This window comes from Cibotium barometz, chromosome 36 (genome assembly GCF_041138505.1).
Source record: "Cibotium barometz isolate CiBa-2024 chromosome 36, ASM4113850v1, whole genome shotgun sequence".
Taxonomy (NCBI): domain Eukaryota; kingdom Viridiplantae; phylum Streptophyta; class Polypodiopsida; order Cyatheales; family Cibotiaceae; genus Cibotium; species Cibotium barometz.
In genome coordinates, this window is record NC_141081.1 from 45,617,878 (window position 1) to 45,630,132 (window position 12,255).

General features: G+C 39.8%; 1 protein-coding gene across 1 annotated transcript in view; it reads left to right on the forward strand.

The window, feature by feature from the left end:
* The first annotated feature begins 2,479 nt into the window (after positions 1 to 2,479).
* Positions 2,480 to 12,255, forward strand: part of LOC147617944 (ent-kaurenoic acid oxidase 2-like) — a 15,375-nt gene continuing 5,599 nt past the window's right edge. The window contains exons 1-5 of the mRNA XM_086775607.1: positions 2,480 to 2,705; positions 2,825 to 3,152; positions 3,370 to 3,519; positions 9,414 to 9,674; positions 9,790 to 9,876. Coding sequence (XP_086631733.1) covers positions 2,482 to 2,705; positions 2,825 to 3,152; positions 3,370 to 3,519; positions 9,414 to 9,674; positions 9,790 to 9,876 — 1,050 coding nt within the window. The 5' untranslated portion in view covers positions 2,480 to 2,481. The remainder of the gene's footprint in view (positions 2,706 to 2,824; positions 3,153 to 3,369; positions 3,520 to 9,413; positions 9,675 to 9,789; positions 9,877 to 12,255) is intronic.

Sequence of the window (12,255 nt, forward strand, 5' to 3'; positions counted from 1 at the left end):
CAATTGGTAAACCCCCATCTAGGATCCCCCCCATAGTGGCTTAGAGTCTTCACTTGTCATGATATCCCCCTCATCATCGACTTAACCATACTCCTTGCCCTGATGATAGACTCCTCTCCAGGATCCCCCCCATAGTGGCTAAGAGCCTTCACTTGTCATGATATCCCCCTAGTAGTCCCTCAATTCAAATGGGGGATATTTTTTTAGTTGGAGCCTTGAGTTGTGTGGGCAACTCTCTCCCACTTCTTAGATTTTAGCAGTGGCTCAACCTAGAGGGTGAGGATTCTTGGCTTTTTACCATGAGTGGCACATTGACCCTCCTTTGTCCAAGGTGGCCCGAGAGATATCTCTTATTAGTGGCTATGGCTTTGGGGAAGTTAACCTTTGACACATGTATTAGTGAGACCCATGCAAGTGTCCATTGGGACCTTTGACACATGTCCATGATGTATATGATGTGAGTGATGTGTGTCATGTCTAGTGGGACCTAGATGAGTGGGAGTGGCATGACCCCTTTACCCCCTGAAGAGCTTGGCCACCCCCTTATTTCACTACATAGCAAGGATGGGTTGTAAGATCTAGATGCGAGCGAGATGCATGATGAGATAGATGGCACTCCAATAATAGTACTAGGCCTCCTAGTGCATTACCTCCCGCTTCCTTCCTTGGAGATTTCTAGAAGCGAGATAACTGCCAAGGAAGGTCTTACTGCCTGGTAGAGTTAGCCCCCATTCTAGCCTCACAGTTGGCACTTAGTTGGCCATTAGAGGATGGTCAGTGCAGTATGCCTATTGCATCCAACCCATAGAATCACAAAGCAACATTGCTTTTGGGACTGCTCCCCAAAGCATAATTGGTTTGTTAGAGGATTCTTTGCCTCTACGCCATGGTGCAGTCACCATCGCACATTATCACTTGGGGGTAGTGGCTTGGGTGTGATAGAGGCTGGCCCTTCCTTGTTCTATGATGAGGCATTAGGAAGATAATATCTCTGATTATCTCATTATAGGATAGATGCACTACCTACTTCTGACCTATCATCAACGACCTGGATATTATCACCTAGGGGGGTAGTGGCCTGGGTGTGATAGAGGCTGGACCTTCCTTCTTCTGTGATGAGGGATCAGGAGGATAGGCTCTTTGATTATCTCATTATAGGATAGATGCACTACCTACTCCCCTGACCTATCATCAAAGACCTGCTCTTCAATTAGAATAGAAGATTGGAGAGCATCGCTACTTAGCATATATGGTAGGCCTGTTTTGTAGCAAGGCCATTGAGAGGGCACTCTCACCCACCTTATAAGAGTTTGTTAGAGGATTCTTTGCCTCTACACCGTGGTGTAGTCAACATCTCACATTATCACCTGGACATTATCATCTGAGGGGGTAGTGGCCTTGGTGTGATAGAGGCTGGCCCTTCCTTCTTCTATGAGGAGGCATCATGAGGATAGGCTCTTGATAGATGCACTACCTACTCCTGACCTATCTTCAAAGACTTGGTCTCCAAGCACTAATTAGAATAAAAGATTGGAGAGCATCGCTGCTTGGCATATATGGCATGCCTATTTTAAATAGCAAGGCCATTGAGAGGGCACTCTCACCCACCTTAGCAGAGTTTATACGCGTCATTTAGACTAATATCATTCATACCATCCATGACTAGTGGGGGGGAATCTTTAGGGATTGCATACCTAGGAGGCGAGAGGCTTTTCTATATACATGGTTCTAGGCTCCTTTTTTGTTTGATCGAAATGACAAGATTGTATGTATAGGAAGCAAGAGGCTTTTTTATACACATGGTTCTAGGCTCTTTTTCTCTTTGATTGGGATGACGAGATTACTCGGCATTATAGGCCTCTATTTGGCTTCTCCCCAATTGGCAGAGCTATGAGAGAGACAACAAGTGCAATTGCAAAGAGCATATCTGTGAGAGAGAGAGAGAGAGAGAGAGAGAGAGAGAGAGAGAGAGAATGCCGCTCCCAATTGATGGTCTTCTACTGCCCCCTAACAAATGTCGTAGGCCTCAAAATAAACGAGTTTCTCGAAGCATAGAGAAAAGCCAGATGTAAATAGCACCAATTAACACTATGAAATATTACCTAAAAAACCTCACAAGAAATAGAGAATCGTCATCTCAAACTTACAAGTTACAACACCTTCAAAAGCACCCTCTGTACTTGTTGGAAAAAAATGAACCCTCTGTACTTGTTAGAAAATTAATAAAATTAATGAACCCAAGAAAACTTTGGGTGCATATATATTTGTGGACGCTTCGAATATTGGACTTTGTGGACTCTTGCAGAAAGGCACTAAATGGGAACTGGAATCCGATATCTCGGCGGTTGACTTACATATTGTAAATGTCGTTATCTGCGGGGAGGCGATGCTCTCTTGGACGATGGACAAAAGAAAAGTATTTACATATACATATATATATATATATAGCGCAATCGATCGAGCGTGAGTTTGATAGGAATGATGAATATCTCGATGATTTTAGCTCTAGTGCTGAGCGTGGTGGTGGGGCTTGCAACGCTTGCGAGGAGGCTCAACGGGTGGCTTCTGGAGCCGGAGCTGGGCGCGGGGCAGGCCCCTTTGCCCCCCGGCGACTTAGGATGGCCGCTCCTTGGCAACTACGGGGCGTTCCTGGCAGCTTTCAAGTCCGGCAAGCCGGACTCCTTCATCGCTGCATTCATTGCCAGGTAATGAAAGCCCCTCTCTCTCTCTCACACACACACACACACACACACACACACACATTCGATCTCCATCACGTTTTACATGCCATGGCGCCATCAATGAAGATTTCCACATTATGCAGGTACAAGAAGAGAACTGGGCTTTACAAAGCCTACATGTTTTTCCGGCCCAGCATATTGGCCACCACTCCGGAGACGGTGAAAGCTGTCATGACTGACGACGACAATTTCGTGCCGGGCTGGCCCAAGTCCACGGTGGAGCTCATCGGCAGCAAGTCCTTCACTTCCATCAGCAAGGCGCAGCACGCGCGCCTGCGCAAGCTGACGGCGCCGGCACTTAACGGCGAAGCCCTCCGACTCTACCTCCCCAAAGTGGAGAAATACGCTCACGACGCGCTAGAGCACTGCGCCGACCAACACCAAGTCTCCCTCTTGGACGAGATGAGAACTGTAAGCTCTACGATACCCTTCTTTTTTCTCAAAGAAAAAATGGATATATTTTTTGCCCTCATTTAAAAGGAAATCTATATAAAGTAGCAGTGTGTCTACAGTTATTTATTCAAACGTAGTTTCTGAAATCCATATCAAGTTAACAATGCTTTTTTACACTTTTATTATGTTCAGAGATTATTAAATTAACGTTGTGGCTGTTGTACTGACCATGCAGTTTACATTCAATGTAATTGTGAGCATATTCCTCACCTACGAGCCCGGACCTAAGAGTAAAGCTATAGAGCAAGAATATACTAACCTCAATAGAGGAGTGAGAGCATTGCCCGTCAATATTCCAGGAACTGCATACTACAGTGCTCTTAAGGTTAGAAATTCAAAACCTTTCATAATCAATAAATTCTCTCTTTGTTGGTGCGCATTGATCAATATATTAATATCTTAACCTTAGTATAAATTATGTACCACAGATCTTAGACCTAAGAGATTCTTCTCTCCTTTCTATGCTTTAATCTCATCAACTATCAACTATCGAGCAACTATCATCAACGAGCAAGACCCTAGGTCGAAGAGTACCTCAAAATGACCTCAAGTGAGCTTGGCTTTAATATAATCAACACTTTAAGAGTGTTCTCTCTCTCTCTCTCTCTCTCTCTCTCTCTCTCTCTCTCTCTCTCTCTCTCTCTTTTGTTTTTTTGACCAATAATAATTATTTATATAATTAAGTTGAGTAAGACTGACTAGTACACTTTCAAGACATATACATTTGAAACTTCCTCACTACAATCCCCTATTTTTCATCTTTTACCTCATTTAAAAGTTTACAAACCAAAGACCATCTCTCATCAATAAGAGAAAGCTAGATTGCTCCCAAGATATCTGATAACCCAACATAATACATGTTTCTATCATTTCTTCAGTGGTGTGCCCCCTTGGAGATTGTTTTTCCAAATTGCCCCCCTTCTTTGACCAAACTTTGACTATGGGTCTGGTTCCCAGAGGGTTCTCTATAAATGCATCAAAAGTATAATCAACCTGTTTTTTCTTGAGGTACCATCTTCTGGTTCTGAGCCCAAATTTGGGCAGTCTGCATTTCCAAGCTTCACACAAGTTCTCCTGTAAAATATAAGTCAAGGATTATGCAACCCCCCTCCAGTATGCTTGAGGTCCCACCCAGAGTAAGAGAGAAATCAGGTAATGCTCCTTTGCAGATTCAATAGAAGTTGATCCAGCCCATCTCCTCTTAGCTTATTCAAATTACAAATAGACTAGCACATACAATCACATTTATGCATAACATCTGTCACATCAATGCCAACAAAGGAGAACCTCTGAAACACAATAGCATTCCTAGTGCTCCAAACTTCCCACAAACAACAAGCTCTGATGATGTTAAGGCCTAGCATTTTTATCAATGAAAAACCATTTCCAAAGAATCCAGTCCCCCCAGAAAACGTGAATTCCCAAACACTGCTCAACCCATTTAGCCAATCCTGGTCCATGCACCTCTGATGATTGGACACTCCCAAAAGGCATGTTTGCCATCCTCCAAAGCAGAGCTTCACCTAGGGCAGCATCCACTAGAGATGTTTTTTTGAAGCAATTTGGAGCCAATAGGGAGGGTCCACATGCCAATTCTCCATAAAAAAACTTGAAATCTCCTAGGAATCTGGCTCTCCCACAACATCTTCCATCTCTTCTTCCAAACATCAGAACTCCATCTCACTTTCCAGATCTTATTGCAATAATCAACATTGCCTTTCCCACATCTCATTGCAGTATAAAGGTCTTTGGCTTTACCATTTACAAGCTTAACACCATTGAACTAAGACTAGTCCTTAATCCAGCAAGTCCCACCTACAATTCTCCCATTTAGTAACACCTTGATGAACCCTCCCCAAGATAAAGTGTATATACAAAGTGTCAAGTTGCCATTTTAGTCCCAAATCCAAGCCTCTCCATAATTCTTGCTACAAAAGACCAGTGAACCCTGTCATAAGCCTTTTCTAGATTGAGTTGTAGCATAATACATTTTTGTTGAGGTTTAAGAGCCACATCTCTTCCTAGCAAAGCTGCAAAGATGTCATATATTGATCTACCCTTTATGAACCCATGTTGCTTCTTAGACACAACTTCTTGTAAAACTAGAGTACTTCTGAGGGAAATCACCTTAGCCAAGATCTTATACATCACAGTCAACAGAGTAATGGGTCTCCAATGGCCAAATTTGTTACAAGCAGCTTGTTTAGGAATGAGATTCACAAGAACATCTCTAAAGTTCTTATCCAAACAACCAGAATTGAAGGCTTTCCTACATACTTCCCCAACAATATCCTTCAAAGAAGGCCAGAAAGCAATGAAGAGTTCTGCAGATAGACCATCCCAACCAGGGGCTTTATCCCTTCCCAGTTTCAATAGAGCAACCCAACATTCCTCCACATCCACATCCCTTTCTAACTATCTAGCCTTGTCTTTGATTAATAAGCCCCAACAATCTATCTTCAGCTTTGAATCTTCTCAACAAGTAGCAGTCCTCCTTCAGACTAAGTTTAGATCCCAAGTAATCTACCCACTTCCTAGCCATAGTTTTCAAATCATTTAGAGGTTGCCCATCCTCATCTAGAATATTCCCCATCACCTCTCTAATATTCTCCCCTTTATAAAGTTTAAACAGACTACAATCTGGGTTCTTTTTATTATTGAAATACCTCTCTAATATTCCCCCCTTTTTTAGAAAGTTTAAATAGACTACAATATGGGATCCTTTTATTATTGAAACATTTCCATTTGGCCCATTTTTCCTCCTCTCTAGCACATCTATCATTCTCCTCTTTTTAGGCCAGATTGACATTTGAAATACAAGTTGGTTTCTTCAGCATTAAGTCCAACAGTTTGTCTTTTAATTTGTAACTTCTCTAGTTGTGCTGCCCATTTTCTTCTTTCACGCATCCTTTCCTCTGCTCTCTATTTACCTACAGCTCTCTATTTACCTACAGCTCTAATAATCCCTTGCATTTCATTAGCAAAATACCTCCAAGAACCCTGTGACACCCTCTCCTTTTTAGCCTTCTAATAGCTTCCTCTCTATATTCCACAAATAAGACATCCTTAAGGAGAAGATTATTGACTCTTAGCTTCCTTGTGGGAAACTGAGAGAGATCAAGGCTATCCCCATCATTGATAGACCAACACCAATTCAAAGGCATATGATAAGATAAGGCATAGCTATAGTTAATTGATACCCTTAGGGTATGGGGAACCCACGATGCTTGCTGGCTAAAAAACATCTTGTCAATTCTAGAAGAAGAGGAAATATATTGTAGACTAAAATATGTGTGACCCAGGTTATCTCTCCAATCCCCCAGATGCCAGCTATCTATCAGACCCAGCTCCCTTCTTAAATCCACCCACTTGCATTTTTCCTTGCCTATAAGCACAGTGCTACCACCACATCTATCCCACTAAACTTTCAACCATGTTAAAATCTCCCAAAAGCATACAAGGAATCTGAATATTTAGATTAACAATCTAGTTCCACATCTCACTCTTGATTTTATGATTGTGAGCCCCATACACATTAATGAGCTAAATTCTTTCTCCCCTTACCAAAACCTCTACCCCAAGAATCCTACCATTAGGATGATTAGCTATTATGCTAGGGCTGAGATCATGCCTTATAATCGTCATCACCCCACTATACCATGTGCTTACACCCCCATACAAGATTGACCAATCTTTGAATCTATCCTTTCTAGGAAATTTGCCAAAAAGATTTTGCTCCTGTACAACCAAAATTGAGTAACCCCATAGCTTAACTAACCCTCAAAAAGAGGTATTCTTTTTTTAAATCTTTTATCCCTTTATCATTCCACATGCACCCTGAAAATTCAATGAATTTATTCATGACAACATAGTTTCCGAAGCCATATCGACCTCTTCCTCATCCCTTGGTACAACATCTTCTTTCTGAATCCCTTTCCAAGCTTGTTCAACCATGAAATCAAATCTTTGTTCTGATATAGGGATTAGAATACATACTAGGACTCAGGCTACTTGGGGATTTGCTATTTTGCCCATCTACCCCTTTATTCAATTGGTTTTCATAGCTTCAATCTTAGCATGTCTAACACTAGATTTCCCTTTTACTTTAACCCACTCTCCTTCCAATACACCCTCACCAGCCTCCCTCAGCATTTCCTTTCCCTTACTCTGTTTTTTGACTCGTAGTAGAATCTGTATTTTTCTTTTCCTCTTTATTTCCCTCCTTTTTCCCTTCCCCTTTAACCACAAGGTGTTCTGGACAGTTTTTGGCTATATGACCAAAACCTCCACATTTAAAATAGGCAACCGAGAAGGCTCCAAATTTCAGACCCAACTCAAGAATCCCCCAATCACCCAAGTCCACATCAATCAATTTAGGTGTCTCTTTAGAAGTATTCCATGATATGTAGATGCTGTTAGCATGTCCACATCAATCAATTTAGGTGTCTCTTTAGAAGTATTCCATGATATGCAGATGCTATTAGCATGCCTACCATTCACCTCGTCATTTGGCAAATACAACACCGGACCCAAAGATTGAGCAATATCACATGCATAGCCAGTCTCAACCAAGGGGGAAGGCCTACAATCTCAACCCATACAGGACATGCATTTTGCATGCTCTTGTTCACATCAAACAGAGGATTAAAGGGAAACACATGCACTAATCATTGGCCCAAGAAGAGGGGACCCTTGGCAAACAACTAAGTCATCACCGACTGTCCTTTAACAAACAAGACATTAAAGAACCCTTTTCCTAGGTTAAAAAATTTAGATACCACATTTTCATGCAGAACAGTTTCTTGCAACCACCTACCTAGCTCAACCTTAGATGGTAGTCTACTTGGGCCAAAAATGATCACACTACACATGGAGAAGAGATCTACTTGATTTTTGACCAACTCTGGATTGATCCTCAGGCATACCTTCTTGTCTTTCGAGTGGGAACACAATCTCTCATTCAGCCAATCAGGCACGTTCTTTTTCCTTGCAAACTTGACCTTAGCCTCCTCTCAGCGCAGCGCTTCATTTCTCCCTCATTGTCAATTTCCCAATCTCCCCACCCACTCTGAGCTTCTTCATCCCCAAGGTGCCACAAGCTAGAAGACTCTGCCATGCATGCAACCAACGTCTCGTTGAACACTCGTCGATGCACGGACGCATGCAATCACGCGAGTAGAAAGGAATCCTCACACCAATCCCTCATCTCACATGTGGTTCCACTCACATAATATTTCATATGTTTTCTAGCATAGGTCACTGGTTTCTTTTCTAGGTTTTTTTCTTTTAACATGACTCACTATATTGAGTTATAACATTGTTTATTAGCAAGGCCTATAGGTTAAGTATGCTTGTGGTTCCATGTGTCAACATTTGTATTTTACCTCAGGTTTGGGGTATTAATGAGTAAATGTCAATGATTTGAGATGATTCTAATGCTCAAAATTTGTTTTTTTAAATAAATATTTTTAACATAGGCCAAACTTATTTTTTCACTCTTGATTCAACTAGGAAATTGAAAGATAAAAGTCACATGTATGGAGAAACTTCATCACGTTTGAATCCTTCTCGTTTGAAGCATGTTTGTACACCTCTAAAACCTCAAGGGGCATGATGATAACGCCCCTTTCACAAGTGTCTGAGGGCTATTCACAAAGAGTATAACAAATGGTTTCTCTTGCCCCCCCCTCCCCCCCCTAATTCTTTGTGTGTGGCTTGTAACCACGGCGTCCTTGCCATACTATATAAAATAGACTTTCAATAAAGTGGGCATCTCGTTTTGGACCTATAAATACTTGTCATGTCAATTCTGAGTGCCATCTAATAGACGAACACTATCTTTAACTTTTACAAGTGAAAAAAAAGCATTCTTTTTAACCAAGGAAATATTTGAATCTTTTTACTAAAGAAAGATTTGCACTAAGCATGCTGGCTATTAAAAACAAATATAAGTTATATTTATATGTAAGGGTTTTCAAAGGGGATTTATACCACTTGAATTATATGTTCATGTGAGTGCTCTCTCGTGGTGGGTAGTTTTGACATTCGAAAAGTAATAATTTATATGCAAAATTACCCCCAAAAAAGATAAATAATGGGACCATCAAAAATCAAGGTTCTCTAAAGTGAAGCACCACCACCACCACCACCGCCACAGTGGTGGTTAAGGTGAGATAAATCTTAGTTATGTAATGTGAAAATTGGGGTGTTTTGTGGCAGTCCCGTGTTCGCCTGGTGAAGCTCCTACAAGAGGCCATCGATGAGCGGAGGAGGAGGAGGAATGCTCGTGAAAGCAGCGCACAAACGGACATGTTGGACATTCTCATGTCTACGCAAGATGAGAATGGGCGGTTGGAGGACCAGCAAATCATCGACTTAATGGTCATGTACCTCAACGCTGGCCATGAATCCTCTGCCCACAGCACCATGTGGCTCCTCATCTTCCTTCTTCGCAACCCCGACTGCTACGTAAAATTCAAGGTCCATAATTCATTCATGTGTCCGGCCGGACACTCCCACTGCTCCTGTTAAGTCTCTCTCTTCTGTTGTTGTTGTTAAGCTTTAAATTCCCTGTCTATCTAATTATAACCCACAGGCAGAGGCAGAGGTAATTCGTTCCACCAAGCTGCCTGGAGAGCGTTTCCACTTCAAAGATTTTAGGAAGATGAAGTATTTTCACAAGGTGGGTTCATTTCCAAAGCTTTTTAGTACCAAGAATTTTAGAATACCAAACTTCTATATATATATATTACTTGTAACTTGCCATGTCGCAAGCAAAGGAGACCCCCACTTGGCAAGAGGAGGAGAGATCTTTCACATAAATGAGAAAGGAGACCCCCACTTGGCAACAGGAGAGATCTTTCACATAAATGAAAGGAGATTTTTTTAATTTTTAAACATATTTATACATGCCTAAATGCATTGGGGCTCATAATTAGTTGTCACTATCAAGTCATTTGCTCATTGAATGAGAGTATATATATATATATATATATATATATATATATATATATGTATGTATGTATGTATGTATGTATGTATAGGAGAGTTTCACATTTTTGAACTTTTAAAAGAAACGTTCTTTTCCACAAGCCTAGATACATTGGGGCTCACAATTAGTTGTCACCATCAAGTCATTTGCTCATTGAATGAGTTTCTTATATATATAAACACACACACACATACACACACATGTATTTATAGGTATGTATAAATAGATCTATATGTATGCCAACGTAAACACGTGCATGTGCATGCACACAACTCACCACCCACACACACTTGCATGCACGTGCACATACACAAATATACACACTTCCTCAACCTCACACATACACATACATGCACTGAAAAACACAAATACATGTGTACACACATCGATAGGCACACATGCATACATAGATGCACATGCACACACACATTTGCACGTGTACATGCACACAATCTAACGCATATGCACATGCACGTGCACACATAGACACAAAAACATCCACTTAAAAAAATTTACATGCCCGCACACACACACATACATTCGCATATGAACACATGTTCATATATATATATATATATATATATATATATATATATATATATGTATGTATGTATGTATGTATGTATGTATGTATGCATATAAATAACACACACACACACACACACATATATATAATATTATATAAAGAGTATAATGTGTATATAATTATATGATAATATATATATATATATATATATATAATATGTTTGTTTGTGTGTGTGTGTTATTTTATGATAAATATATTGATTTTTATTTCAAATAATTATATATACATATATGTATGTATTGCAATATTCTCTCTCTCTCTCTCTCTCTCTCTCTCTCTTTCTCTCTCTCTCGTAGCTAGATATATATACCATATACTCTTTATATAATATAATAACACACACACACACACACACACACACACACACATATGTATTTATAGGTATGTATGTATGTATAAATAGATATAAATGTATGCCAACATAAACACGTGCATGTGCATGCACACAACGCACCACACACACATGCACACAAAAAAAACACATGCACACACACTCGCACGCACGTGCACACACAAATATGCACACTTGCACGCACTTACTCAACCTCACACATATACTCTTTATATAATATAATAACACACACACACACACACACACACACACACACATGTATTTATAGGTATGTATGTGTGTATGTATAAATAGATATAAATGTATGCCAACTTAAACACGTACATGTGCATGCACACAACGCACCACACACAAATGCACACAAAAAAAAACACATGCACACACACTTGCACGCACTTAACCTCACACATACACATATATGCATATAAACTTACATATATAGACAAGCATACACACACTGGAATACACAAATACATGTGCACACACATCGATAGGCACACATGCATACATAGATGCAAATGCACACGCACATTTGCACCTGTACATGCACACAATCTCACACACATATGCACGTGCACATGCACACAAACACAAAAACGTCCACATAAAAAAATTTACATGCCTGCATAGACATATACGTTCACATATGTACACACGTTCATATATATATATATATGTATATAAATAATATACATATATAAATATATATGTACATATATATATATGTATATGTATATATATATGTATGTATGTATGTATGTATATAAATAATATACATATATAAATATATATGTACATATATATATATATATATATGTATGTATATATATGTACATATATGTATATTTTAACATCTATATATATGTACATATATATAGATATATGTACACACACACACACACACACACACACACACATATATGTATGTATGTATGTATTGCAATATTCTCTCTCTCTCTCTCTCTCTCTCTCTCTCTCTTAGATAGAATAATATCACACACACACACATGTATTTATTTATAGGTATGTATATATATATATATATATATATATATGTATGTATGTATAAATAGATCCATATGTATGCCAACATAAACACGTGCATGTGCATGCACACAACGCACCACACACA